Source organism: Astatotilapia calliptera, chromosome 1, assembly GCF_964374335.1.
Source record: "Astatotilapia calliptera chromosome 1, fAstCal68.1, whole genome shotgun sequence".
NCBI classification, from domain to species: Eukaryota; Metazoa; Chordata; class Actinopteri; order Cichliformes; family Cichlidae; genus Astatotilapia; species Astatotilapia calliptera.
Genome location: NC_137422.1, coordinates 28,963,428 through 28,990,287, shown reverse-complemented (window position 1 = coordinate 28,990,287; position 26,860 = coordinate 28,963,428). Strand labels below are relative to the sequence as shown.

Below are 26,860 nucleotides of genomic sequence, written 5' to 3'. Positions count from 1 at the left end.
GCCTCTTACTTTAAGTGATAATCCAAATGCCTCTAGGTGGGTTGATAGTAGCCTAAAATATGTTGAGGTTGAAATACATCACTCATCAGCATTTTGAGAAAAAAAAACAAACAAACAAAAAACCCAAAACAAACACCAGGAGTAGAAGTTACTAGAAATCAGTTTTTTGCATTTGTCTCTAAATAAGAACAACTAACACAGATCATTGTCAACACTTTTTATTCTTTACAGTCTATACATAGATCTAAATTCAGGCAAGTCTCAAACTTGCTACAAAAAGAAATATCTCCTCTGCCACCAGAGGTTGCCCTAGCCTCTTTTGGGCCAGTATAGCACTCTGGGTGATGTAGGCGCAGTAAAGGTGAAAAACTAAGTGAGCTGTCAGAGGGCCTGCCACAGGAAAAACTCATGCAGCTTTACACAGTACTCTGATAGGAATTAAAGCATGCTACAGACAGACATAAATATTCTGGAGACAAGAACAAAAGACATACAGTAGCTAATTATAAACAACTTTAGGAAACACATGTTCATTTGATAACAAAATCTTAGTTTTTGTAAAGAAATGACATTAATAAAAATATAATTATTTTATTGTGCTACTCTGTTAAAGACACTCAGTTCTTCAAGTCTGACTGAAGCAAAAAGAAATCTGTAGTGCTTGGAAAAAGTCTAAATAGGATGACAGTATGTTGTACATAAATGTTTTTTTTTTTTTATAGAAAACAGTTGTGCATTAGTTGCTCCTGTTGCACAGCTGTGTATAAACTAGTAGTCCCTGAAGCTCAAAGTTATGTCAAATTAATTCATGACAGTTTACAAGTACAAGTGTACAGTTATACTCTCTTTCAGTAGTCTAAGTCACACTTTATGGCTTTTTCTCTTTTCAGTGTTACAAATACACTGCTGCAGGCCACCAGATAATAAACAAAAGCCTACGCATGCACGCAGCTGTGCTTGCACAGAGCGAACACACAGGAAATCCCACACTGCTGCAAAGTGAAAATTTAGAAATATACATAAATGACTGTGTGTAGAAGTTTGTTGTTTTTGTATTTTGTTTTTGTTTGGTTTTTTACAACCTCAAGCATTCCAGGATGAACATCTGTACAGTTTTATGGGGAACACATGCAGTGTGCATTTAAATGATCATCCACATTTAGGTTTGTCCACACTCCTTACTCTCTCTTCTCCACAACCAGCTATTACAGTTGGTGCAAACACATAGAAATGCTATACATGACATCCACAAAGTGACATGAACCTGAAAATCTGAGCGTAAGTAGATGCTCAAATTCCAACAGCAGCTTCAGGAGTGCCAGTACCAGTAGTGTCAGGTGTGAAAAGCAGATCGTGGAAAAATGAGAGGAGCAATAGCTGTTTGACAGAGTATCGGAATAACCGGAGGTTGAAGAGGTGTTTGCAGGAGAGTGCTCTTTGGTGGGATGCTAAATTGAGCGAGGTGGAAGGAGATGGAGGGCTAGTGGTCAGTTACAGAAGGCCAAGTGGACCTGCTGCCCATAGAAGGGGTGGTTGGAGCGCTCGGCTACGGCCTGCCTGGCGATCTCCTCACTGGGGAAGGTGATCAAGGCCTCGCCGCTGCATTGCCCACTGAAGTTATACAAGATGAGAACGGCGTCTGGCTGAAGCTGCAGGGGGAAAAAAAAGTGATGAAGTCAGTAAGTGTATTTTTAATGTAACTGGAGCATAAAAACACCAGGGGGAGCCCACAAAGCAGAGGAGGAATAATGCACTGGGAAAAGACTATCTCATCAAACCGGTCCAGTCAGAAAGCAACCAAAAGTTTGAAGAGAGAAGCAGAGCACATGCTGTTCTCAGAGACCTGAAACCCACAAGGCAGGTTTAGATGCAACACAATCATTGGTTAGTTTGCATGCATTCGGATCCTGCACCAAAATCCGCTCAATGCAACAAAGGAGCTTGCATTCCTTCAGACATGCAGGTATGTATCAATCCACTGATCACAACAGCAGTGACAGCAGCAACAATCCATGAAGCTTTATCAATCACATGTCACAGCATTACAAAGGGAGACAGTCATAACATTTTCTTTTGTGAATACAGCCAAAAGTAATGATTGACAGCATGAAATAGACTGGATCACTTTAACAGTGCAGAATCATGATCAGCTCCTACTGCAATTTATACATCAGTGATTCAAAGTCTAAATACTGTCTTGGAAGTACTTGTTGACAATTTTAAAGCTAGTAGCCATTTGTATCTGATGTTGTGCGACGGCCAAAACAGTAAGATGTTAGTCAAGTCTAGGACATGCACTCTCCCTCCACTCCGCTGCTCTAGTCCGGAGGCTCTTCTTACCTTGGGGCGAGTCCCTAAAGACAGAGCCATTCTTTGGGCTGAATCAGACTCCTGGCCTGTTCGCTCATCTGAACCACGCCGCTGTACTCGTCAGGGGCATACTACAGATACAGCATAATGACGGACACACAGTCAGGGTGGGACCCCTCCACATTGTTTCACACATGGCAGTACACAGTTTTGGGAAAAATATGTTACATGTTATTTGAAGGAGGAAAAACAAAGCACACACACGCCTGAGTAGGTGTCATTTTAACTACAGAGTGTTTAGTTGAGGGGAGTGTGTGGTAAAGGATACCAGTGGCGGTATGGGAATAGTTTTCTCACCCAGGACCAGTGTGAGAGTAGCTATTGTAGCCAGAAAAACACACTCCAACAGGGATACAATTGCAATGGTTCAGCCAACAGTCTCACACACACACACACACACACACACACACACACACACACACACACACACACACACACACACACACACACACACACACACACACACACACACACACACACACACACACACACCTTCCAACAATCTTGAGTGTGCAACTCAAAACAAGTTTATTTTTCTGAACCTGATATTTGCACAGATTTATAAAACACATGAACCATGAAGACCAAAAGCAGACCGCAGATTTTTGCCCCAACAACAGCAGCAACAACAACAACCACCCTATGACACCTCAGACCCCACCCCTCTCCCTCCCCATCTTGGGAAATGTCTGATGCCACACCTATCAGTGTTCATACCTGCTTCAGGGGACTCCACCTAACTTGGACTGGCGGCATTAGACACGGGAAGCAAACAGGAGGGGGAAGAGCACAAGTGCACACATGTCCCTTTAATTGAGTAGTACTATAGTGTAATTTTGCAATAAAAACACAGAAGTAAATGCGCCGAATGGTTCAACAGTTAGAAACTTTCACGTGGCACTCACCCACTGTGGGAAGAGTAACTACCAAATTATTGCAAGAAACTGACAACAATTATCCTGTCACTATTCAAGGCGTTATCTCAAAAGCTTGATACATCCAAATACAAGACAAAGCTTTTCAAGTATATGGCTCCACATTTCCTGTGAATTAAAACATGCTTTCATTTCAGAGTTCCATGTACTGACCTGGTATCCCTGGAAAAAGCTGAGGATGTCCTTGACTCCAGTATTGTAGGGCAGACCCTGCATCCTGACCAGGGCACCATGCTGGGGTAATACAGGAGAGGCGGCAGCTGCAGCATGGTGGGGCTGAGCTGCAACTGCCACTGCAGGTGAAGCTGCAAAGTAGCCAACTGTGGAGGGAGACACTGGAGGGCTGGAGAGCAAATGGGAATAAGTGGAAAAGCAAAGTTATGATGAATACTAAAATTGCCACCTCACAGTTGTATTCTTCTGCCAGCCTGTGATGCTGCAGTTTAACCTTTGACCTTTATCAGTTTGTCACATTCGACATGTGCTTTAGATCACAATGTACTTACCTGGGGTAATAGGCAGTGTAGTTCATGTTCATGTTCATATAGAGATGTGGCTGAGGGGGGTAGTATGCCAGAGTGTGAGCAGGGCTGTGTGCGGTGGTCTGAGGAGGTCTGGGAGCGGCAAGCAGGGGAGGCTGGTAGAGGGCAGCTTCAGAGAGAATGGCAGGTGGAGTGGGGAATGCAGCATAGGCAGTGGGGGGAGACAGACCTACAGAAAGAGACAGAGGTACGCATGTGTAAGGTGTGTGTACAGTCCGCCACAAGTAAAGTGCTGTCAAGCATATGAATCAACTGAGCATGCTGCACGACTGTCTCTGGATAAACTGCAGAAGCTGTCATAAACATGTCACAACACATTCCTACGGTTGACAAACTTAGGACTGCAAAATTGTGTTAGATGTCAGCGTTCAAACGGCTCTGAAAGGTAAAATAAATCAGACTAAGAAACAAATGTAGAGCAGCTGCTGCACACAAAAAGGAAACAATGGCCTTTTTGAGTAGAGCATTTCACATACTGCACCTTTAAGGTAGTCAAACATGTAGGGATGCACTGATTATAACCCAACTATAAAACTAAAAACTAAAACCATAACTATAAAAATAAGATCTAGGCCAGAAAAAACTACTTGAAAGCCCCTAAAGACCCATCAGAATTTATTTACGTAGCTCGCAGTGTCCTTCATGGTGCAGTGTAAACACGCACAAATGATGGCACAGATCTATTTACAGACAAACAGCCACTACGTGTGCGAAACTGTGGGCAGTTCCAGTGTTAGTCAGGCAACATGGTACCAGCACTGCTGATCTTCTGGCAGCATTTTTGGGGTCAGTTTGAGTAAAATTATGTTCAAAAAGATATTACCCCAATTTTTAATTCTAGTTAAGATATAGGCGAAAAAGCAAAACAACCTTTATTAAGTAGGTATTTAGCAAATTTAACAAAGTGTCAACATTTGATAATTAAAAAAACAAAACAAAATAACCTCTAGTAGCAGCTACATTATATCAGTGAATTCCAGCATGGTACCGTGATGGGATGCTACCTGTGCAACAAGTCCAGCTGGGATATTTCAACACTACTAAATATTCCAAAGTCAACTGTTAAAGTGGAAGTGACTGGGAACGACAGCCACTGAGCCAAGAAGCGGTAGGCCATGTAAAATCAAAGACTGGGGTCAGCGGATGGTAAGGCTCATAGTGAGCAGAGGTCACCAACTTTCTGCAGTGTCAGTCGCTACCTCCAATCGTCATGTGGCCAGCAAAAGTGTAGTGTGTAGAGAGCTTTGTGGAACGGGTTTCCAAGGACAAGGAGCTACATCTATCCTTACATTACCAAACACAATGTAAAGAGTCAGATGCAGTGTTGTAAAGCACTGGGTTCTGGTGTTGTCTGTGCAGATGCTTGCAAAGGACTGTTGTTGTATATAAGCGTGTTCCAATAACTTAAGAACCTTTGTAATCCAAGTAGCAGCATAACTGTAACTGTAATGTGAGTTAGGGCTGGATTATATCATACCGTTCACGGTAATACCGGTGTAATTTTGGGCAACGATAGGAAAATGAAATATCGCAATAGAATATGGGTAAAACGCGCATGCGTAGTGCCTTTGTTTACATACGCACATGGCGGTGACGCAGAATGAGAAGAGCGAAAGCGGATCGTTAAATGAAACAGATAAACCAGAACTGGTTTGTAAAAATGCTGTGACTTCAGTGGTGTGGAACTGGTTTGGCTTTCGTCCGTCAGATACACAACAAAGCACTATTTTTGGTAGCGCATGCTAGCGAGCCGTCGTTATTACCGTGTTTTTTGGAAAATACGGCACATTTAAAATCAATCCTTTGATTTTTCTGAAAATCGACAGTGCCCCTTATAATCCCGTGTGCCTTATGTATGAATTCTGGTTGTGTTTACTGACCTCGAAACGATTTTATGTGGTACACGGCGCTCGAAGATCTGTCAAATGTTTCAGTACGACTTTGCTAAGTTACGAAGCCGCACCGCTTGATGGATTGTCAAAGCATTACGGCTATCGTAGGCAGAGCTTCGAGGAGTGATACGTACTGTGCTTCAACATAATATTACTGTATTGTGTCTGTATAACCTCTTTTTAAGTTTTGTGGATATTATACATGGTTATGCTGAGGATATGTCGGCCAGTTTCCACTGGAAATGCCTTTTGGTTAAACTGTCAGCAAGGAATTTGCACTGTTAAATTTTTATATAACTTTAATGCACATAAAAAACAGCTGCTTGTTTAAGTGAAAATACATTGATGGGGTTTTTTGCACTAATAAAGTTGTGGAGTTGTAAAGCATTTTGTCTATTGTCAATTATATCGTCAGTTATATCGTTATCGCAAATTTTCAAATGTATACCGTGATAAATATTTTTGGTCATATCGCCCTGCTCTAATGTGAGTGTTGAATTTAGTGCAGTGCCTTACTGAAAAATGTAAGGTGATTACAGTGAAGACTTGCTTTGGAACGAACTACACCCAACACTGTCGAAGCATGAATGACCTGTGATTGACAAGTTGTTAGCCATACTCTGAATGTCCTCATTTATGGCTAATAATGTCTATAATTTTCAAAATGAACCTTGTGGTTTATGACCTGAAACTAGCAACAGAGTCTATGAAGGAATCAGGAAAGTGTGCAGCAAAGAAAATGAGCTCCGTTTATCCATAGACTTCTATACAACCGGGCACCTTTTTGCAAACGGAGCACTCCGCCTATGCTGCCCATTAAAAAGAATGCAGATTTAAGGCGCTTGCACACTGGCCTCACCTTTCATTTGAATATGACCTATGGCTTTGTTTTGTTTACAGAGGTCAAGAGTCTGATTGAACACAAATACAGGCACCTTTTCACTAACCACTATTTAACATGCTCACCACTAAACAAAGTACAGCTGAAGCTAATCATCTTTAAGTCACACCTTTAAGTGTGACTTAAAGATGATGAAATTCAGTGTTATTGGGGGAAAAAAAGAAATTCAGTGTTATTACAGCTCATTCTTAGGGAGACTTTAATCCTTGTACAAGACTGGCCTTTCTATTCAGTGTTGGCATGTTTTAATCTGGTGGAGAAGTGCTAGAACCAGAAAAGATTAAGCAGAATTTCCAACATGGTAGCATGGTTTTCAGATATTATTATCATCATCATCATCAATCAATCAAATGTTACTGCAACTCTTGCTTATGTGGACCTTATTTGGCGTTTCTGACTTACAGGGAAGCTTGCAGGGGGGTGGGGAGAGGCCGCTGCGGTTCAGAGTTCCACCCATCAGGACAATGCTCATTTCCTCTGTGGAGCACTGGAAGACTTCCACATACCGGTCCTTCATTGTCTTTTTATGGCACTTTTGGGCTACCATAAATGCCTTGTCAGGTGACTTCATCTGGATGAAGGCATCACCAGAGGGCCGTCCCTGCACAAACAGGGGTAGAAATCCAATTAACAAATGACTGAATGAATGTGTGTTTGTGTGAAGTGTAAGTAAATCTGTGGGGAAAATAATTTTAACAGTACATTGAGCTGTTCTGGACTTGCAAATATTGCCCCTCCCAATTTTTTATTTTTACTTTGTTTTATTTTGGTAACATTTACAAAACTTTTTCTCATTTTTAGAGATTTACGATGAAGATGTAAGTGAAAATGCTGTATGGCTGTTATTTTTAAAGTCAGTATTAAGATATAGAGCTTTAATATTACAAGTATGCCTGGGCCCATGACTTTCTAATAGGCTGACCTGTTGGTTGAGGACCATGTGGACTCCGTGGGGTTTGATGTCAACAGTGTGCTCTCCCATGAACTCCAGGATATCTTCAATGCCAGCAGTGTAGGGCAGACCACGGAGGCGTACGCAGTCGCGAGTGCTGCTGGCTGCTGGAAGGAACGGAGGTGTTGTGAGGACTGGGACAGGCATGATTGGCGAAGGGGGCAGTGTGGAGATCAGAGGTGTGGACATGTAGCGGTTCAGAACCTGGAAAGCACAGACACATACAAAATAAATAAATAAATAAATAAATGAATCTTGACTGCATATGCAACAAGCATTAAAAAATGTACAACAAATACATAAACAGTAACCGAGTGTCATGGTGACTAAAAAAAATAAATACACACACATTGCACAAATGATTTTGTCATCTACAGTATTGCACAAACTCCAGTATTGTCTGATTTATTAATACCTCGCACTCTGGATACTATGTTTTCTCACTTCTCTATGTTGCCATAACACCATTCATTTGGAAACCCAAGGAAACAGCTGCTGTGGACCTCAGGCCATGGTGACTGTCATAACTTTCTCTCACACTTGCACAAAAACGACTTTCTTAGGCTATTCTGAGAGCACTAAAGAATCAATTGAAAGTGTATTACACAACACAAACCCATCTAATAAGTATCTTGCACGGGAAACTTTCTTCTTCTTTTTTTTGTTTTTGGAGTAGCACATCTTTTTCTTGCATTACAACGAGAATCTAAGCGCAAACAGTTATATGTTGTCTTTTTGTTACATCAAAAACTACAGCTAGAAAAACTTTCAGGCCACACAACTGGAAGAATGTACCTGTTGCACCTCTGCTGCAGTGCTCCGAAACAGCTCGATATAACGCTTCCCGAGGATCTGTTTGTGTTTCTTCAGCGCATTCTGGGCATACTCTTCACAGGAAAAGAGCACAAAGGCGTCACCAGTGGGTCGCCCATCTGGGTACTTAACAAACAGCAGACCCTCGGTGCCATCTGTAACTGGGCTCTCAGGACCAAGGAAGGCCAACACGTCCTGTGGTGTGGCAGTGAATGGTAATCCCCGCATACGGATAATCACTTGATTCTCCTTGGACAGGAACTGGGCCACCTCATTAGATGTACCTATAGTCACAGAGGACAGGAAGGATAAAGCTCGCTACACCATAGGGCCTCCAAAAATCACTTTGTAATTCTCAAAAAGTCCTATTCACTCTCTGCTGACTAAGTTACTTTTAACAGCCACCCTGAAAGTAAATCTTGTTATATGGAGTATTTGCATTTGTCATAGTTGATCAGTCCACAAGTTGGGAACAACAAAGCTGAGTCATAAATCAGACTTTTGACTCAGTAACAATGCAACCAAGGGACAGGAAGTGTGACTGTGATTCCTCTGGTTGTATAGATCCATATATTTAATCAAGTTTTTGAATTGCTGTCGGGACAATCATTCATTTCCAGTGACCCAAAAGAAAAGCTGAAAACTGAGGATTTAACAAACATGAAGCATTAAATGCACGCCATCATATTTCAACTCAGCCTAAAACAAAGTAGTGGATCAACTAACTAAGTAACCTATAGATGCCATTTATGCCATGTCAGCTAGTCTACAATATTAAATATCTGAAAAATCAAGGTATTTTATGTTATCACCCACAAATTATAAAATTTCAACATTTCCAGATGAAATTAAATGTATCATTTCCTGCAATCCATTAAATTCTAAACTATAAACAAAAATACAAGCTGCGGTAGAAAAGGCACACAAGTAATGCAGCTCGCAGTTCGTTTCTGCATGTGTGGTGTACAGAGAAAGCACAGATCAGTGCTGTGCTCAAAGACAGACTGTACAGTTTAATGCACAATAAATTAGTATGGAATCAGGGTTTGACATGTAAACCTTTGGGGCAAGCTTGGCTAAGAGAAATGAAGCTGAAAGAAATGCTAAAAATGCCTGTATTTTGCAGCCATGTATAATTTGTAAAGTGACTTCTAAAGAAACTTAAGCTGTCACTTTTTATTGTAAGAGAGATATGAATGTGTGTCTTAAAGTTTATGGTTACCCATTTACATTTTGATATACAATTTTTATTCGTTTATCAAGAATAGCATAAAACAACACAACCAAACAGAGAAGAAGAAAGAGTTGGGACAAATCATTTGGCAAATAAGAAAGCAAAGGGGTCCAAACATTGAGAAAGAGACCCTCATTTCCTCCTAAAATAGCAGCAGTTCTTTCGTGAGGAATAACTTTAAATAATTCTCTGTACCACAACGTCACAGAGGGAGGTTTATCCTTAACCCAATTAATGAGAATACATTTCCTAGCTACCAGCAATAGTTTGTGACATAATTTGCGCTGCAAGTGATTCAATGTTAATTCTTTTGAGGGTAGGCCGAGAAGAAAGTACCCGGGGTCCCTTTGAATCAGGTTGTTAAAAATATTACTTAGTTCTTGAGATATGAAGCTCCAAAATCTTTTGATTAATTTACATTCCCAAAAGTAATGAAAAAAAAGTGCCAGTTTCTTTTTGACATTTACTACAAAGATGGGAAATATGAGGTGCAATCTTATGCAAGACATTAGGAGCTATATAAAGGCGATGTATGATTTTGTATTGGGTTTCTCGCAAGCGGTTACAAGTAAAAGTGGAACTACTCATGTTAATGGCTCCTTTCCACTCCTCTTCGGTATATTGATTATTAAGATCTCTCTCCCATTTATAAATAGCGCTCAGTGTGTTGCTACTAAGAGTATATAGGAGAGAGTAAAAAGCTGAGATAAAATGAGTTCTGTCTTTTCGCTTAATAAGAAATGTCTCAATATCATCATATATAACTATTTCTGAAGACTGTGGAATTCTAGAATGAACGAAATTACGAACCTGGAGAAAGCCAAAAAAAATGGTCTCTAGGAATATTAAAATTTGACTGCAATTGGACCCATTTAATGTTGAGAATTTAAATCTAATTCAAAACTGGAGAAAACAGCAAATATTAAGGAACAACTCTTAAGCTGCTTGAAATTGTGATACTGGTTAATAAAAGATCATTAAAGATAAACAGATGAGGTTACAATTACATACATCTTATTAAATGAAGTTAATTGTTAAGAAGGCTGCCCAGCCTGACACTTGTGACCAGCGTTGCCCACGGACACATTTAACTTAACCAAGTTAAATTTTTCTCTTTGGTTTACAGTTTCTGTAAATTGTGTCCCTCATTTGGTGTGCTTCCAGGCAAGATCAGTTTGGGTGTGAGACAAAAACAGCAAAAAGAGGCTATATTTACTTGGATCAGCCTTTAAAGAGAAGGTTTACAGACACAAATGGTCTTGTTCCACCACAAAGTCAATTATAAACAGTAAGATTTATAAAATGTGCAGTAACAAATGCAGAAAGTATAAAAGTACATAGAAAAAAAAGAAACTTCACAACTAATCAGATCAAGAATTTAAATGACTCATCTCCAGATATTAATTTTATATGATATGTGATCAGGTTAATATAATTTTTGGTTCAATGGCTTTAATATTTCTTCTTTATTGATCCTGTTTCTTCCACCTTTACTCAGTAAACTCAGATCGGCAGCCTAAAGGTATTTTTGCAGAGGATGGAAAAATGTTAGATCTTTCAATTTCAAGCTTTACATCCAAAACATTGAAACAATTTACTCTACACATCTGTTTACATGTTTACTGCTTTCATTTATCATGCATTGTGTCTGCTTCTCCACTGTTTGCTTAAAGTTCACTGTGCTATCGATATGTATTGATTCTTAACCCACTGACTAAAGTCCAGGGTCCAACAAGCAGCCAGTGTAAGTTCTCTGCTGCAAGCGGCTGTGCTTCTTTTGACTGCTATCTCTACCCTTGTGTTACTACTGGCTTCCTCTCAGGCCCCGGGCCATGCCTTTGTCTCTTCACACCCATTTTGTGTTAGCACCGAGTTGGTCCTTTTACTGGGCGACAGCCCTCTTTCCCTCAGGGGGAATGGAGCCGGAGGCTAAACTGAACAGAACAGGTGAACTGCTGTTAGCCCAGAATAAAATTTCTTTCCAAGTGGCCTCAGAGGGGTTGGCCTAGGGAAGGGGAGATTAGCAAGGGATGGGGGCTGTGGGGGATACACCTCACAAAGCGCCTTTCATTAGTCTGAGATAAGGGAGCCACTGGGATGAGGCAAACACACAGGTAACAGGAGAGTTAGAGCACAGAGGAGATTTCTCTCCTTCTTTTAAGAGAGCAAAGTGGTGAACTTTTACAGATGCGAGAGGGTGGGTTTTTTTTCCTTTTTCAAAAGTGCAGGAAATCCATGAAACAAAATGCTACCTCACACTGAGAAAGTCTTTCAGTATGACCATGTAATCATGGTCAGGTGAGAGGAGAAAAAGAAAGAGAAAAAAAACCCTGAAATCTGACCTCCAGCAATCTTGAGGAATTCCTCTCCTGTGGCCTTGTAGACCTGAAAAACACGAGATGAAAACTTAATATGAATATGTGACTACGATTTCAGGCAAAAATCAAATAGACACGTCAATCACCCAACTTTTAAGCAAGGAAAGAAGAAAAATCACGTCACAAAACTCCTTCATAAAACTGATGGTATTAATTTGATTAAATCTCACATTCAGCTCGACTTCTTAATGACATCAAAAGAGGACTCTAATCAGATTTTTTTTTTTTTTAATTCCCCCCCCAAAAAAACTACACCATGGAGCCACAATTGAACTGAGAGAACCTCACCTCAATGTAGCGGCTGCCCATGTGGTGTTTGTGGCGCTCCAATGCCAGGTCTCGGTGTTCAGAGTTGATGAAGCGAACTAAGGCCTCGCCATTCCTCCTGCCCTGAGCATTAAGACACAGCGCCACACCACCCCTGAAACACAAGGGCACCGATAAATGAATGCAAGGGACAATTACCTATATCTGCTGGGTTCTCAAACAAAATCTTCTCCATCTTAAATTTCTACCACCGTGACTGTCTTTTCATATCATCGCCATCAAAAACTCTAACAAAGCCTGACTAAGTCATTAATTCAGCAAAACTAGCATTTTGTAATCTGGCAGTTAATATAACATCTGTTATCTGTGAAGGCATAGCATGTCAGACTCTCAGACAGAAAAAGCATAATACCAGAAATATTTCTAGAAATCATTTTAACAGTGTAGCAGTGGATGTTAAAAAGATGACTAGCAAAGATTAGGCTGTACTTGGACACAGCAATTGTTTCAACAAGGTCAGGTTTCCATTGGGCTTTAAAAGCATTTCATAATCTGGAAAGTATTTTAAAGGAAAGAGTAACAGAATAAAGTTCCCCTAACTGCAAACGTTGACAAATTCTGTGACTAACATGTTAAAGGCTCCAAAGACATTTTGATAGATGAGCACAAAATCCAACGTACTTGGCGATGTTGAGGCCTTTAAAGAAGCGAGCAATGTCTTGGTCTGAGGACTGCCATGGAAGCCCTCGTGCTCTGATCACAGCCTCACTGTCCACCGGCTCAGTCTTACTGCTGCACCAAACACCATGTGGGGAAAATTTAAATAAATAAAACTATTAATAGTTTATTTATATATATATAAAATAATGTGTGCAGAATATTCAAAGCCTTGTTGGAAATGACTGGGATTTAGGGAAAACAAACAGAAAAACCTTGATTCTTGTTGCGTTTAAACAGATCGAGTAGACAAGAGGCCACTCAGAGTAAGTGCTAAACACAGTAACACACTCCCATGATTAAATGTCAGAAGGTTGTCGAGGTGAGAGGCTTTTGGTTTTCTGAGAACAGCAGGATTTGGTGCTCTGCTATAAGATATCCTGGTAAGCACTTGATGGCAAAGTTGGACAGGTTTAATAACACACCTGTGGTTTCCTTGTTGCTGTAATCAATGCTAAGAGCCGGAGAGGTCTGAGACCCGAATGTGGTCGAGGGGGGTTGTCAGACTAAACAGCACTGCCTGGCTGCAGGTGTGGCAAGAAACTACACAGAGATGGACTGAGATAATATTTGTGTTGAAGGTCGATACATACCATGTGCCTGAGTCAAACTTGTAGTTCACTGTTTCAACACAGGAGAATTTGTGATCTAAAAAAAGCAAAAGCAAAACAGCATTATATTATGGGATGTGTTTTTGGCTTACGCACGTCCAACGCTCCCTCTCATGTAGAGAGGAGCACAACACAAACTTGTAATACCCAGAAACACACTTGGCTGTGATAACAGTGATAGAGTCGGAGCGCTCTGGCTCAGTTTAAAGTTTGACATGTTTTCATTGTTACATATGTTGCCTCACTTTACTTGTATGTACAAAACTTTTGACAAACAAGTGCTACTTTGTAACACGCATTTTGACAGTGGGTCACAATAAAAAAAAAAAATAAATAGTAGTACTTGTTCCTTAAATAGAAATAATATAATCAAGGCACGGTTTAATCATTAATCAACTATCACAGTCACTCTTTTACTTTCTTCCCCATGTGTGGTGTATGTTTAGTAGTTGGGATAATTCAAAGAAAAGAACAGAGGCTCACTCGTCATAACATCTTTAGCTCAGATGACACGATTATTTCTGCATTTAAAGTTATTTTTCTTCAGTCAGTATGGCCATTTTTATTTTTTGAACATGTGATCTTATGAATATGAACCTGTATGTTCACGTGGATAAAATCAGTAACCATGTGAAGAAGAAAAAGGATGTTAAAACCTTAACTGTAGCATTCTCCTTTGACTATTTAGCTAGTGTGTAATTTCAGTGTTAGAAATTAATGACAAAATTCCACTTTGTACATTAACATGGTTAAATGTTTGTTGTATAAACATGAGGGCTTCCAGTTTCCATATTCTTCCTGCTGTGGGCTAATGCAAAGACACAGTTCTGATTATATCAAAGGTAGTCATAGTGTGTTAACACAAAGTACGGTCTCCTTGATCACTTCACTGCTCTCCCCATCGGTCAGTTTGTCTTCTTTCTGTGCCTAATTTAGTTTCAGCTACTAGGTATTAAGCATCTTGTTCAGTGTGAGGTTACTTGAGATAGAAGGCCTGTCATTACTTACTGTGGGGCTCAGCCAGTATGCAGAGCGTCAGCTGCACCATGCTCCTCACCTCCCTCACCCCTATCGACTCCTCTGACACAGCAGGGAGACCAACATCTGCACACAGAGTTAAGGCTGCATCCCAGTTTTTATTCTGACTACATGTTGATATTTTACTACCTTTTACTTGCTAAACTATTATATAGTATTTCAGAAAAGTATAAACACTCTGTTATTACGACTCTGTTATTTGTCAGGATTATTTAGGATTATAAAATGTCCTATTTCAGTGACATGGTAAATGATAAATGGCCTGTATTTGTATAGCGCTTTACTTAGTCCCTAAGGACCCCCCAAAGCGCTTTACACTACATTCATTAACCCATTCACACACACTCTTGGTGATGGCAAGCTACATTGTAGGCACAGCTGCCCTGGGGCGCACTGATAGAGATGAGGCTGCCGGACACTGGCGCCACCGGGCCCTCTGACCACCACCCGTATGCAACGGGTGAAGTGTCTTGACCAAGGACACAACGACTGAAACTGTCCGAGCCAGGGCTCGAATTGGCAACCTTCCGATTACAAGACGAACTGCCAACTCTTGAGCCACGACAGGCTAGCAAAGGATACATTCCAACATCGAGGTGAGTGTGAGCTTCTGCGCAAGGCCAGCATTTGGGCAGCATTTGTGAAACTCCTTTCTCACATCCACAAATGAAAAGAATATTTCAGGTAGGACCAGATTCTGGATAGGAACAAACAAAAAGAAAGTTACTTAGTGCAGCAAAATGAGGGTTTGGAAATCTGATATGGAAACTGGATACAGCAGGATGCTAATAAACAAGCAGCTGAAGAGGAGAGAATTTGGATGGAGAGGGTATGTGCACACTAGCTACTGAATGTGCTACTGAATAGGAGGTAAATGTAAGTCAAATGGCTATAATTAGTTAGTAATACGAAATCAGTGCACGCCAATTTATTACAAACTATAATAAAACTGAACTGAAGTAATCAAAGGGAAAAATGTAGTTTCTACTATTGAGTCATGATTCACAAGACTTGTTTCAAATATTAAAAAAAAAATACTGGAAATATTTCTAAAATCCTATATTTTTATATGTTACTCTCTATGTGTCTCCAGTTTATGGAACAATGGAGTGAAATAATCACCTTTTTGGAAGCTTCTGGGTGGAGGGCCTGACGAATGACAAGGGGACTGTCCACACAAAGTGTGTACGTGGTCCTGCCAAGGCATTTTACTTCTGATGACACGGACTGCTGGAACTGCACAGATACAGAGAGAGGAAGGAGAAAGGCCACTTTAAGACTGACTGGAGTATTTTTATCCTTCACAAAAAAAAAAAAAAAAAAAAAAAAAAAAAAAGCAGAACTGTGATTGAAATGGCACCATATTTAAATTGCCTAAAAGTATATTTTAAAGAGCAAGAGAGAAGAAAAGCTAATGGGAAGTAATCCAAAATAAAGTGGGACTTAAAATCATTCCACTTGCATCACCTACGGTGTACAAATGAGAATCTGTTAGTGTACTTGAGATCTAAAGACAGAAAAGTGAAGGTGGTGTTGTGTTTGACATTTGTCTCCTCATTACAAGCGACGCTCGTCTAACAGGTTTCAGTGTTTGCCCAGTGAGGGAGGGTGCAGACAAAAGGGAGGAATTATTACAGCACTGATCACCAGCACCACAGTTTTCTCTTTGTACAGTAGCAGCCAGACGAGTTAAAATCCCAACCCATACAAGTCAAACCTGCTGGTCTCCACTTTGCATAAACACTGATGGCCTCGCCACCCAGTCCCAAATACCATCACCTCCCACATAGCCATGCTTATTTGTAACTACAACATTTATTGAGCCCCCTTCCTTGTATTTTGTCAACCTGTATTGGCAGCAGTTAACTGCCAATGAAGGACACCTCTTGTACAGAAAAACAAATCACTTGCAAAAAAGTTGCAATCAAATTTTCCATCACATTTTCATACCGTTTTGGCCACCATATTATGAGAAAAACATTTATTAATAATAATAATAATAATAATAATAATAATAATAATAATAATAATAATGGATTGCATTTATATAGCGCTTTTCAAGGCACCCAAAGCGCTTTACAATGCCACTATTCATTCACTCTCGCATTCACACACTGGTGGAGGCAAGCTACAGTTGTAGCCACAGCTGCCCTGGGGCAGACTGACAGAAGCGAGGCTGCCATATCGCGCCATCGGCCCCTCTGGCCCCCTTTAAATGTTTCACAAACTTTCTTTGGCTTCCCACCATTTCATGCTGCTTCATAAAGCTGGGAATTCACTTATTGTTGACACAGCATTTGATTTATAGCAAGCTGCTGTTGGTAGCATTAGGCTTCTTAAAGTTAGGATACTTGTGGAAAATAATTTGGAAAGAAAACTGGTGAATTAGAGGAAAAATAAAGGTCAGAGCTGAATAAAGAGGCAGTGCTTGGCTCCTCTCTAAAAGCAGTTTGTGGCTTTGCAGCTTGCAAAATAGGTACAATGTCAACGTAATGGCAAGTTTTCTCAAGACCCCTGCTTTAACTCATGTGCAAACTTGAAACAGACTCCAACCAACTTTCAGGGACCTGTAGCTCCAGATAATATCACCATAAGCAAATCAGAACACATATTGGAGAATAGCATTAACAAATAAACAAGAAAACCCAGAACACTCAAAATCATCTTTGAACCATACCTGCTTTTTGGCAGCATCTACTAACAAGGAAAGAAATGCTTCGGGGTTAGATTAGAGGGGTTTTAGGATGGATGGACAGAAACATGTAAGAGTTTTTATTAAAGGAGTCATTGCAACATTGGAGAAACCACATGCTCAGCTATGAATGAAACAAATGCACAACCTAATTAGCAAAAACATACACAAACAATTTACGTAACCATTCCCAGAGTTGTGTTAAAGATAGTGGTTTACAGGTGATATGCAAACCACATGAAAAGTAACTCTACTATTCATTGTTCAGCAAGATGAAAACCCTCTTCAGTCAATGCATTAATCATTACACTCAAAATAGGCTGCAAATGCAAAAGGAAAAGACAGTTATGCAACTTAAATCCACGACCGCTGAACTGCCCCAAAGATGCAAAGCATCATTTTTGCAAGTTACTTTTTACTTCAGGTGTGTGTGAGTGATTCAGTTTATGTATACTTATTTTTAAAAAAAAGATAAAGACAAAAAGTTATAGAGATCAGCTTAGAAACTAATTTTAAGTCCATACATATTGCACTATTTCATGTGTACAGCGATAACAGCACTAATATTTGCTCACAGCCATTCATGCAGCTCCACCTTTGCTTTTGTCTAAAGCCGGATTACTGAGAGAAAAGCTATAGAGGATGCAGAGACACACCCTCTCTTTCTCCACAGTGTCAAAATCCACGTTTAAAAAGAGCAAACACGAAGAACAGAAAATTAATCAAACAGCGATATCACAGACAAGAGCCAAACTCATAAAGTGACCACTGAAAAAGGGCCAGTGCTTCTAGATCAATCTGGTTTTATTTTTAATATTTAGCTAAAGTCTTTTTCTTCTCAGGACTGTTGGTGTTTATTCTGCCTGCAGCACGCTCCAGTTCTGAATTAACAACGCTGTTAATTCATTATTCCTCACTAGCAAACCTGTCAAAAATGGCTGTTCATTAATAATAATAATAATAATAATAATAATAATAATAATAATAATAATAATAATAATAATAATAGATTGGATTTATATAGCGCTTTTCAAGGCACCCAAAGCGCTTTACAATACCACTATTCATTCACTCTCACATTCACACACTGGTGGAGGCAAGCTACAGTTGTAGCCACAGCTGCCCTGGGGCAGACTGACAGAAGCGAGGCTGCCATATCGCGCCATCAGCCCCTCTGGCCAACACCAGTAGGCAAGTAGGGTAAAGTGTCTTGCCCAAGGACACAACGACCAGGACAGAGAGTCCAGGGATCGAACCGGCGACCTTCCGGTTACAGATGCGATTCCCAACCCCCTGAGCCACGGTCGCCCCATCCTGATGTGATCACCCATATCACAGTTGATGTTTGGTGATGCCCCTTTATAATCTGCAGACTTATCTTTGTTTGAATGAACCAAAAATATTTGTTTGAAGTTGCACATGTTATAGTTTTGCGATTTCTAATTGCTTTCATTTTTATTTTGTTTTGACTTTTTGTTTTTAATTTTAGCTCAGATTCAGTTTCCAGAATGGCTTTGCTCATTTCTCTTGAGTTTTCATTTGCTCAGTCAAATGCTTGGTTTTAATTTAGTTTTTAATTTTAGAGTTCGCTTTTGGTGACTCAGTCTTCTGAACATACAAAGTCTCATGAATGACCTTCAAAGACCTTCTCAGGCTCTGAACAACTTTTAATTTTTCAGCTAAAATGTTTTTTCACAAGTAGTTTTTAAAAGTAAAAGTTTACTTTTAGTTTAGTTTTGCACATTAATGGTGCAACTTTGCGTCTCACTCTCCTCTGAAAGCACTTTTCATGGATAAGTGGGAGGAAGTGGCCTTTGAACATAGTCCTATCAGAGTTTGCGCTCTACTGTAGCTGGACTGTTTGTATGTAGAGGTGAGGTAAGGTGGTGGTGACTGAAACAACCTCTGATAAGAGCGGCTGGGAGTGTCCGAGCAATATCTTTGGGAAACTTTCAACACGCTTACACCACCGAACACGTGACATGGTCTTCACACTGTTTGCAACTATAGGCCAAAAATCACATGGGAAATGTTTTACAACAGTAAGCTAGTTTGCCCTCCTTCACAAGTGATCGCCCTACTATGAGCTCTACTAGCTACAAGAGCACAATTTGTTCGGCAGCTCGCTGGAAAATGAAGCCAAGGCAGTAGCGTCACACGAATTTGTGCAATTCCCCTAAATGGCCACTTAAAGCTTGCCCTGAAGGCAAATCAGTGTCTTTAACTTCTGTTAAAATGCCCAACTTTCCATTTTTTGTGTTCTATGTTCCAGGTATGTGTTTTTCCTCCTTTTGTTGTTTCTTACAGGTGCAGCAGCTGGAAACACATTGTGCTTTTCTATTTGTGCTGCATCGTTTTATTATATTTTCTTCCCCCTGTCAGCTTAGACTTTGTCATATTACACATAAAATAGAAAAACTGAAATAATACTTGAAATGAATAAATAAACAGATAAAGCCCAACTTTAAACATTTGATTTTAAACTTTACAGCCAGTTTCCCTTGAATTTTTATATACCTCACCTGTTTAATTTGTAAAATGGTTAAAACATTAATTATTAACAGCATGACCACTTGGTCTGAAAGGTGAATACTGTCAGTGACCGGCCTCACCTCAGCTAAATCGAGTCACAAAACTTGACTTCTTGACTGTTTGCGTGTTGTTGCCTTTTGGAACATTTTAATGCAATTTTTGCTGAAGTTAAGATGTCAAGTAGGCTTTGTGTGCGGTAAAGCCCATCCTAGAAGTTTGCCTCTAGTATAGGTGGCTGAAAAGTTTATATTTTAATAAAAACCTGTTACTTCACACAAATATAGTACCTATATTTGCAACATGTAATGCCTTGCTAATCAAGTTTGCTTGTATTGGCTGAACTTAGCTTTATATTGTCTTGTTCAAATATGGCCACCAACAAAAATTTAAGGGTTCAAAACCAGGCTTCCCAAATGAGTGCGAGCCGTGAGGGCGCATAACATAATAAAAAGCATAAATTCTATTTGTTCTTGCACTGTGAAGACTGAAAACTCACTGTAGGATCTGCAGTGGATCCAAATATATTCAATATCTTCCTTCTGCAGTTGTTGTAATAAACAGTCTTCCTTTCACATACTAATTAACGGCATGTTTGATTTAGACACACCCAGCAGAAGTAACAGAGCTGTGATGATGAATTGGCATAACTATTTGTGTTAGCACAAATCTGTCATCTTTACAAGGCTTTTTGCTGAAATATTCAAATCCTGGTTGTGTGCGAGACTTTCGTGTGATTCATCATAAGAAGCATGTCACAACTTGGCTGCCTTTGTAAGTGAGAACCAAATGTTATTAACTTTGATTACTGGATACATTTCTGAAACAGGTGAAACATTTCTATATGCCGTGACTGCATACGAATGTGATATTTCAGCTTCACAGTAATGTAGATACAGTCTCACATCACATGACATTTTTCATAAACACGCTACACGTTGTGTTGCAAGCTGAACAAACCCACACCCTCACAGTCAGAAATAGCTTCGTTACAGCTAAATACAAATTTATTCTGAAAAACATGAGTGGCCTGCAGGTGTGATATGCAAACTATACTGTAAAAAGTGTTACAGCTACAGTGACCTACACATATTTTTGGACTATCGTGCTCCACACAAACCTGTTCTGACAGGAGCCTGGTACATTTGTTTGGTATCAAAAAAAAGAAGGAAAAAAAGACAAGTGTGACAAGTTTCTATACCCAGTGCACCTGCACTGCTGGAAACTGAAAGCTCACCAACCACATAGGAGGTTAAAATAATTTTGCTGAGCTGCAAATATAGGGTTGAAAAATGCCTACATATGCTTATATCTATTCTACACCTTGAAATAGAATGATGTACGGTACATCCTGTGGGTTTTTTTTTTTTTTTTTACTGTGCTGCTTTTTGTATGCAATGGCAAAGCATCATGCAAAACATATCAGTCTGTTCTGTGTAGGAAAATTAACACACAGTGACTGATAGAAATAGAAGTTTTGACAGTGTTTTGCAGATTGCACCAAAACGTATGGGAGCAAAGTTTTAAACAGTCCTGCTAATCTCTCCAGGCTTCTCTACCTTGATCAATCTTTCACAAAAGAAATGCAGCACATGTCCTTGGGTGCTCTGACCACACAGGTCAATACAATAAGCCCACCACTTTAAAAAAAAAAAGGAAAAGAAAACAAAAGGCAACTGCTCGTTTCCCTCAATTCTTATAAGTTGGAGTAGGACATCACTTCTAAATTTTAAACATGAGCCAAACAGCTTCTAGACTGTATATCTGAAAAAATGTCAGTTTTCTTCTCTTCCCCCTATCAACAAGGGTAACACTTATCTCTGAGTGACGAGCAGAGAGAGAACGCAACCAATGAGACAAAGGTATGAAAAGACCAAACTGATTGCTTGGGTTAATATTTGAAGGTTCAGCACACAATCTAAGCTGGAGTAGCTGAAGCTGAGGTCTTGGGCGACCTGAATGTACATCAGCATGTAAATGAAAACTGTGGAATGTTACACGCTGGGTATAATAATCCCAGGAGCGTCACTGCTTCAAAATTTCAGAAGGAATTAAATAAGCAATAAAAACAAGAACGCTAAAACCCAAACAGACCTGCAATCAGACCACAACAGCACAAACATTAACACCAACATATTGCTTCACCGTGATAATGAGAGGTTTTTAAAGTACTACTACTGGAGGGGCAGGAATACTGCATGCAGTGTAAATACACACTCCTTTCAAGGGTGGTTGGAAAAAACATGTTTGGCAACATAAGCACTTTTGCCAACATATACCTCCAGACAGTGGGGACTAAGGGAGGAAAAATTACATCTTGGTCATAAAGAAGTGTTGTAACCAGGTGCTAAAGATGAAGCCCACAACCTGAAAGCTTCCACCCTCCTGTCTGTGCTGCTGCCTAAAACAGAGGTGCGGTCCCAGGTAAACACTCTGCTTTCCAGATGTCTACAGCATACATGAGGCCTGGGCAAGACTAGACCTGCGACGACTCCTCATCTCCAGACGCCTGAGGCTCTGCCCCATCATAGCTCTTGAGCTCCTGCAAGCCATCAGCAGAGTTTCACTGTCAGGGCTAAACCAATGACACATCTCAACCAGGTGGAACACCACTTTTAAAAAACAAAAAGATCATGTGGGAAATTTGACACTCTTACTCTAGCTTACAGCTTAATACCCAGTCAGGCTTGTCATATCGCATCACGCTCTAGGCAAAAACCTGCCAAAAGAAAGTTTTGTGGGTTTAATAAGCTTCTGGGTTTCCCACAAAATGAGCAGCTGCTGTGGTTTTCATACCCGTATGCATCACTTCAAGTTTCCCAATGCACCTGAAAAGACCAGTGAGACTAACCTGTTGCAGAACTTTGTCCAGTGGCTCAGCTTTGACGATGTCGTCCACAGTCAGCCCAGTCTCCTCTTTACACTGGTCTGTCAGCTCCAAGGTGTCCGGCTTGACAAAACATTTATGAAGCTTCCCGACCTGTGAAAGCATTTAGCGTTTCATGGCGTAGGAATACAGTTTGATGACAAAAAATATGCTAACTTATAGCAAATTAAAGGTCCCCCACATACAGGAAATGACTTGTTTAAAAACAAACAAAACAGAATTGACAATGCAGTCGCAAAAAAAAGCACTCAATTGTCAATAAAGCTTCGTTTACATCGAGAAGCTGACATATTAAACCAAAAAGGTGTGTTTGCCCCCCATTTTTGTCTGCTTTTTTTTTTTTAATTTGGTCGCACACCTGTTAAAAAGGTGCGCTAACGACGGGCAGTAGTAGCGTTAGCTAGCATAACAAGACAAGCGGGCTCCACACGGTTTCAGAGAGCACACCATGTTGATTTAAATGTCAGACTCTACAGGTAGACACTATGCCACAAACACTCTGAATACATAAGAAACCGTACAACGAACGAAGGGGTCAGAAAGGTCCGTACCTTTTTCTCATGTAGATCCACAATTTGCCACACCAAGAGAATTATTTCCCTCTCATCCGAACCCAGTTTACCCCCATTTTCACCAGCTGTTGCCCCAAAGAACACCACCAGAGTATCACTGTGCGAAGCCATCAGGGACCACAAGGGTAAAAACTACAATTAAAGCAAAGATTAAAATAAAAAAAATAACACGAGGGTTCACCTTTTCCAAGTGATAAGAAGAGCGAACAAAAGAGCTGGAAACTCAATTGAGATAAACGGAGAGAGAAAGAAAAAAAGGGGGAGATTATTTTCAGAGGAGCCACGGAAGACTTTGCGGTCAGAGACTCTACCTGTTGCAGTACTTGAGTGTGTTCTATCCAGAGATACTGGTTTAACTGGTAAAGAAGGGTGGAAATCCGTGTTTCCTTCACACGAACGCCATAACAAGCCCGGAGGGTTTTTTTTGTTTTTTTTTCTTCCTCCCCTTACTATTTTTTTTCACCGAGTTACCTGTATGGCTAGGCCTTTGCGCGAGCGGAGCCCCGGGGGCGTCTTCTATTGGCTGGTTCGCAAAGGTGAGGGCGGGACGCTGAGGTGAGTGTTGTGATCTCATTGGCTTATTGGTGCTGTTAAATCCGGAAGTATGTGGAAGACAAAACGGGGCGACGCTCCATGAGGCTTATGCGTACGCTGTGCAGACCACGCCGGGCAACCTGCAGATGTCTCACGGTGATAGTGGAAAAGAAGAGAACAGAATCATACAGGCACATAAAGGTACATTAAAGAGAAACTGAACTGCGGGACAAACTCTGTGCATTTCCATTAAAATTAGTTTTGTGCTACCTGAATTTGCAAAAAATATAATCTAAAAACAACCCCTTTATTTGCCAGGTGTTGGGCCATTTGGATCACATCTTGTCCAGACATTTGCTTTAACCCATGTCAAACTTGATCTCAAACGTGACTAGGGTAAGAACAGTTAGTTAGGGACTTCTGCTCCAGCTGTAATTCAGTGGGCACGGTGACAGAAAATACTCCAGCATGTTTATTCTCTAAAAAGGTGTTCAGACACTACATGTTTATGCCAGTGTGGAACTTTGATGCAACGAAAGTGTTTCTGCGCACAAATTCACACTTATCATTTCACTGTTTGCTTCCTTGTCTTCAGATAATGTTATTTCACTTCCAGAATGAAAACCTGTAAACATGGAGATCACAAAAAAAAAAAAAAAATCTATGTACAGAACAACATGCATTTGCCTCAGGCAAAAGAAAGATTTATTGCTTCTGTAGGCTTCTTAATTGTAATGTAGTTTTGGGTAAACGGTAGTAGTAAATGCAGGGATGAATAAAGGGCAAATGGAAAAATTAAGAACAAAACAAAAGGACACATCCTGGAACTTCTACCACAAGGAAGAACAGTGGAATTAGCAATGTACTTTACATTTCCAGCTTGTGATCCATATTCTTCCCTCTAAAATCCCACTGTATTGTTATACGCTGCATGTACCTGTCAATAGAAAGTATTTGTCGCCAGAAAATTAAGGTACTTCAAAATAGCAGTGAAGTTTTCACCAGTCTTTGGCCCAGTTCCCAGAAATCCAAGGTTTTGTTGCTACTGACACTCCCTGTTCTGCCTGCTATGGGCCAACAAACTGCATTGAATGCAAGGCTTTTTGCCTTTTCATGTCCATTCACTCAAAATAAATCTCCCCTATCTCAAGAGTAATTCCTTGTGTCTCCTTTCTCATGTTGAATCACTATTTCCAGCCAAACCAGTCCGATTACTTAAGGGACACTCTGGAAAACGCTGAAATCTGAGACATATAATGATATTTCAACACAACAGCAAAGAACATTTATCCTCATTACATCATACTGAGGGCATGCTTATGCATGTAGACTGACCCGGAGAGTAAAGTCACAAGCTAACTCCTTTCAGCAGGTGTAACTGGTGAAAAAGTTGAGAAAGACAACATGTCACATTCACACTCCAAATATCCTCCTAAATAATGTGCTTTGGCATAACTTTTATCATAGGCTGTAAAGTGGATGAGCTTCCAGAAAGCCAGCGCTAAAACCTTTGACACTTCTGTGTACATTTTTTGGAAGAGATTGGCGGCTCTGATGTACCAGGTGGCAAGTCTTGTCCTGTAAGGTAAGTATGACTTAAAAGAATAGCAAAAAAAACCCTGCTTGTTCATGCGGCTTTATTAGTATAAGCCAGGTTTTCTTGGAAAAACCTTCACACTACACAATATTATTATATAGCAGAGACTTAAAACCTAACTTAAATGTGGTAAGCATGCAGTAATATGCCTTATGAAAGGCAATGGGAACAGCAGGCACATACCACACTGTTGATGATGATATACAAGTTGCTTCCTCATTCTGTGAGAAAATGTCAAGCAAGTCAACTATGCTTACCAGTGTGAGCTCAGTTTTGTCACACCCTTTGAGCGTTGTAATTTTCCGCTGTCATATTCAAAATAATTCTGACTTACTCATGCCCAAACAATTAAGTGAAATGTGAATGCTCTCACATCAGATCTTGTTCATCTCATATTTAAACAGACAGGAAAATTATTAGACTGGAATGGCAGTTCTTCCAGCTGTGTGGCTTAAAACAATGAAATCACATCTATAATTGAAGGTTTTTGTGGTGTGTTTGTTCAATGACTTTGCCAAAATATGATGTTTTACAAGCTAAGTGACTTAATTCACAGAATTCACTGTATATGGCTGAGATTAAGACTTGTGGGGGCTAAATCATGAATAAACTCTGTAGATGTGTATTTCTAAAGTGGAGAAAGAATGGAAAAGCTTGGTTCCTGTTCCCACAACAGATTCATATCATGAACACTGTAACTGAGCACTCAACGTGCTTTTATACAACTTGCCTCATTCACCCAATCATACAAGCACCTCATTCCTTTGCTTTTGCCTATGTAAGTCCTCTATATCTAACATTCACACACGTATGGATGCATCAGAAAGCATCCATCTGGAGAGCAACTTGGGGTTAGTATCTTGCCCAATGATGTTTGGCATGCAAACGGGAGCAGACGGGGCTCAAACCACCAACCTTCTGATTAGCAGGTGACCTGCCCTACTTCTTGAACAACAGCCACCCCTTAAGTACAAATGTACAGAGCAACCACTGCCATCTTCTGGCCGATAAATTAATCAAAACTATTGCTGTGTAGCTGTGGGGACAGATAAACGTAAAATACTACAACTAACACGACTAATTTGTTAATATGTGCGCCTTTAAAAATGTCTGTGAATAACTGGACGTTGAACTCTGTCACTCCCAACATGTGCAAATGTGACAAACATCAGGGCACAATTCCGCTTTTTTGCTGCTTAGCAAAGGAAACATGCTAGTCTTCATTTGGCAATCTACTCATCGAGAGGAAGTTGAAAGCATGACTATTGTCTGAAGTAGACTATCAGGTCAATTTTAATCTGCCATGGCTGAAAAAAGAACACCTTTATAAAATATTATCAGATTAAAAGTTTATCAGAAATGTTACAGAATGAGGCAAAAAGGTTACAAATGTTCAAAT

General features: G+C 40.1%; 1 protein-coding gene across 4 annotated transcripts; it reads right to left on the bottom strand.

The window, feature by feature from the left end:
* Nucleotides 1-202: 202 nt before the first annotated feature.
* Nucleotides 203-24,909, bottom strand: esrp2 (epithelial splicing regulatory protein 2). 4 transcript variants are annotated; one of them, XM_026171912.2, is made up of 17 exons: nt 23,642-24,899; nt 23,310-23,462; nt 22,723-22,851; nt 15,773-15,886; nt 15,233-15,347; nt 14,621-14,716; nt 13,595-13,649; nt 12,966-13,076; nt 12,306-12,438; nt 11,982-12,024; nt 8,388-8,689; nt 7,563-7,796; nt 7,043-7,241; nt 3,812-4,016; nt 3,459-3,648; nt 2,341-2,441; nt 203-1,649 (listed from the first exon to the last, which is right to left on the bottom strand). In XM_026171912.2, the coding sequence occupies exons 2-16, from the start codon at nt 23,439-23,441 to the stop codon at nt 2,355-2,357; spliced, it is 2,145 nt and encodes a 714-aa protein (XP_026027697.2). In that variant the 5' UTR covers nt 23,442-23,462; nt 23,642-24,899; the 3' UTR covers nt 203-1,649; nt 2,341-2,354. The 4 variants fall into 4 exon arrangements, 3 of the variants coding, with proteins under 3 accessions (XP_026027697.2, XP_026027714.2, XP_080155966.1); XR_013906974.1 differs by adding an exon at nt 3,088-3,116 and having other exon boundaries at nt 1,635-1,649; nt 23,310-24,908; XM_026171929.2 differs by lacking the exon at nt 2,341-2,441 and having other exon boundaries at nt 23,642-24,902.
* Between the last annotated feature and the right edge of the window lie 1,951 nt (nt 24,910-26,860).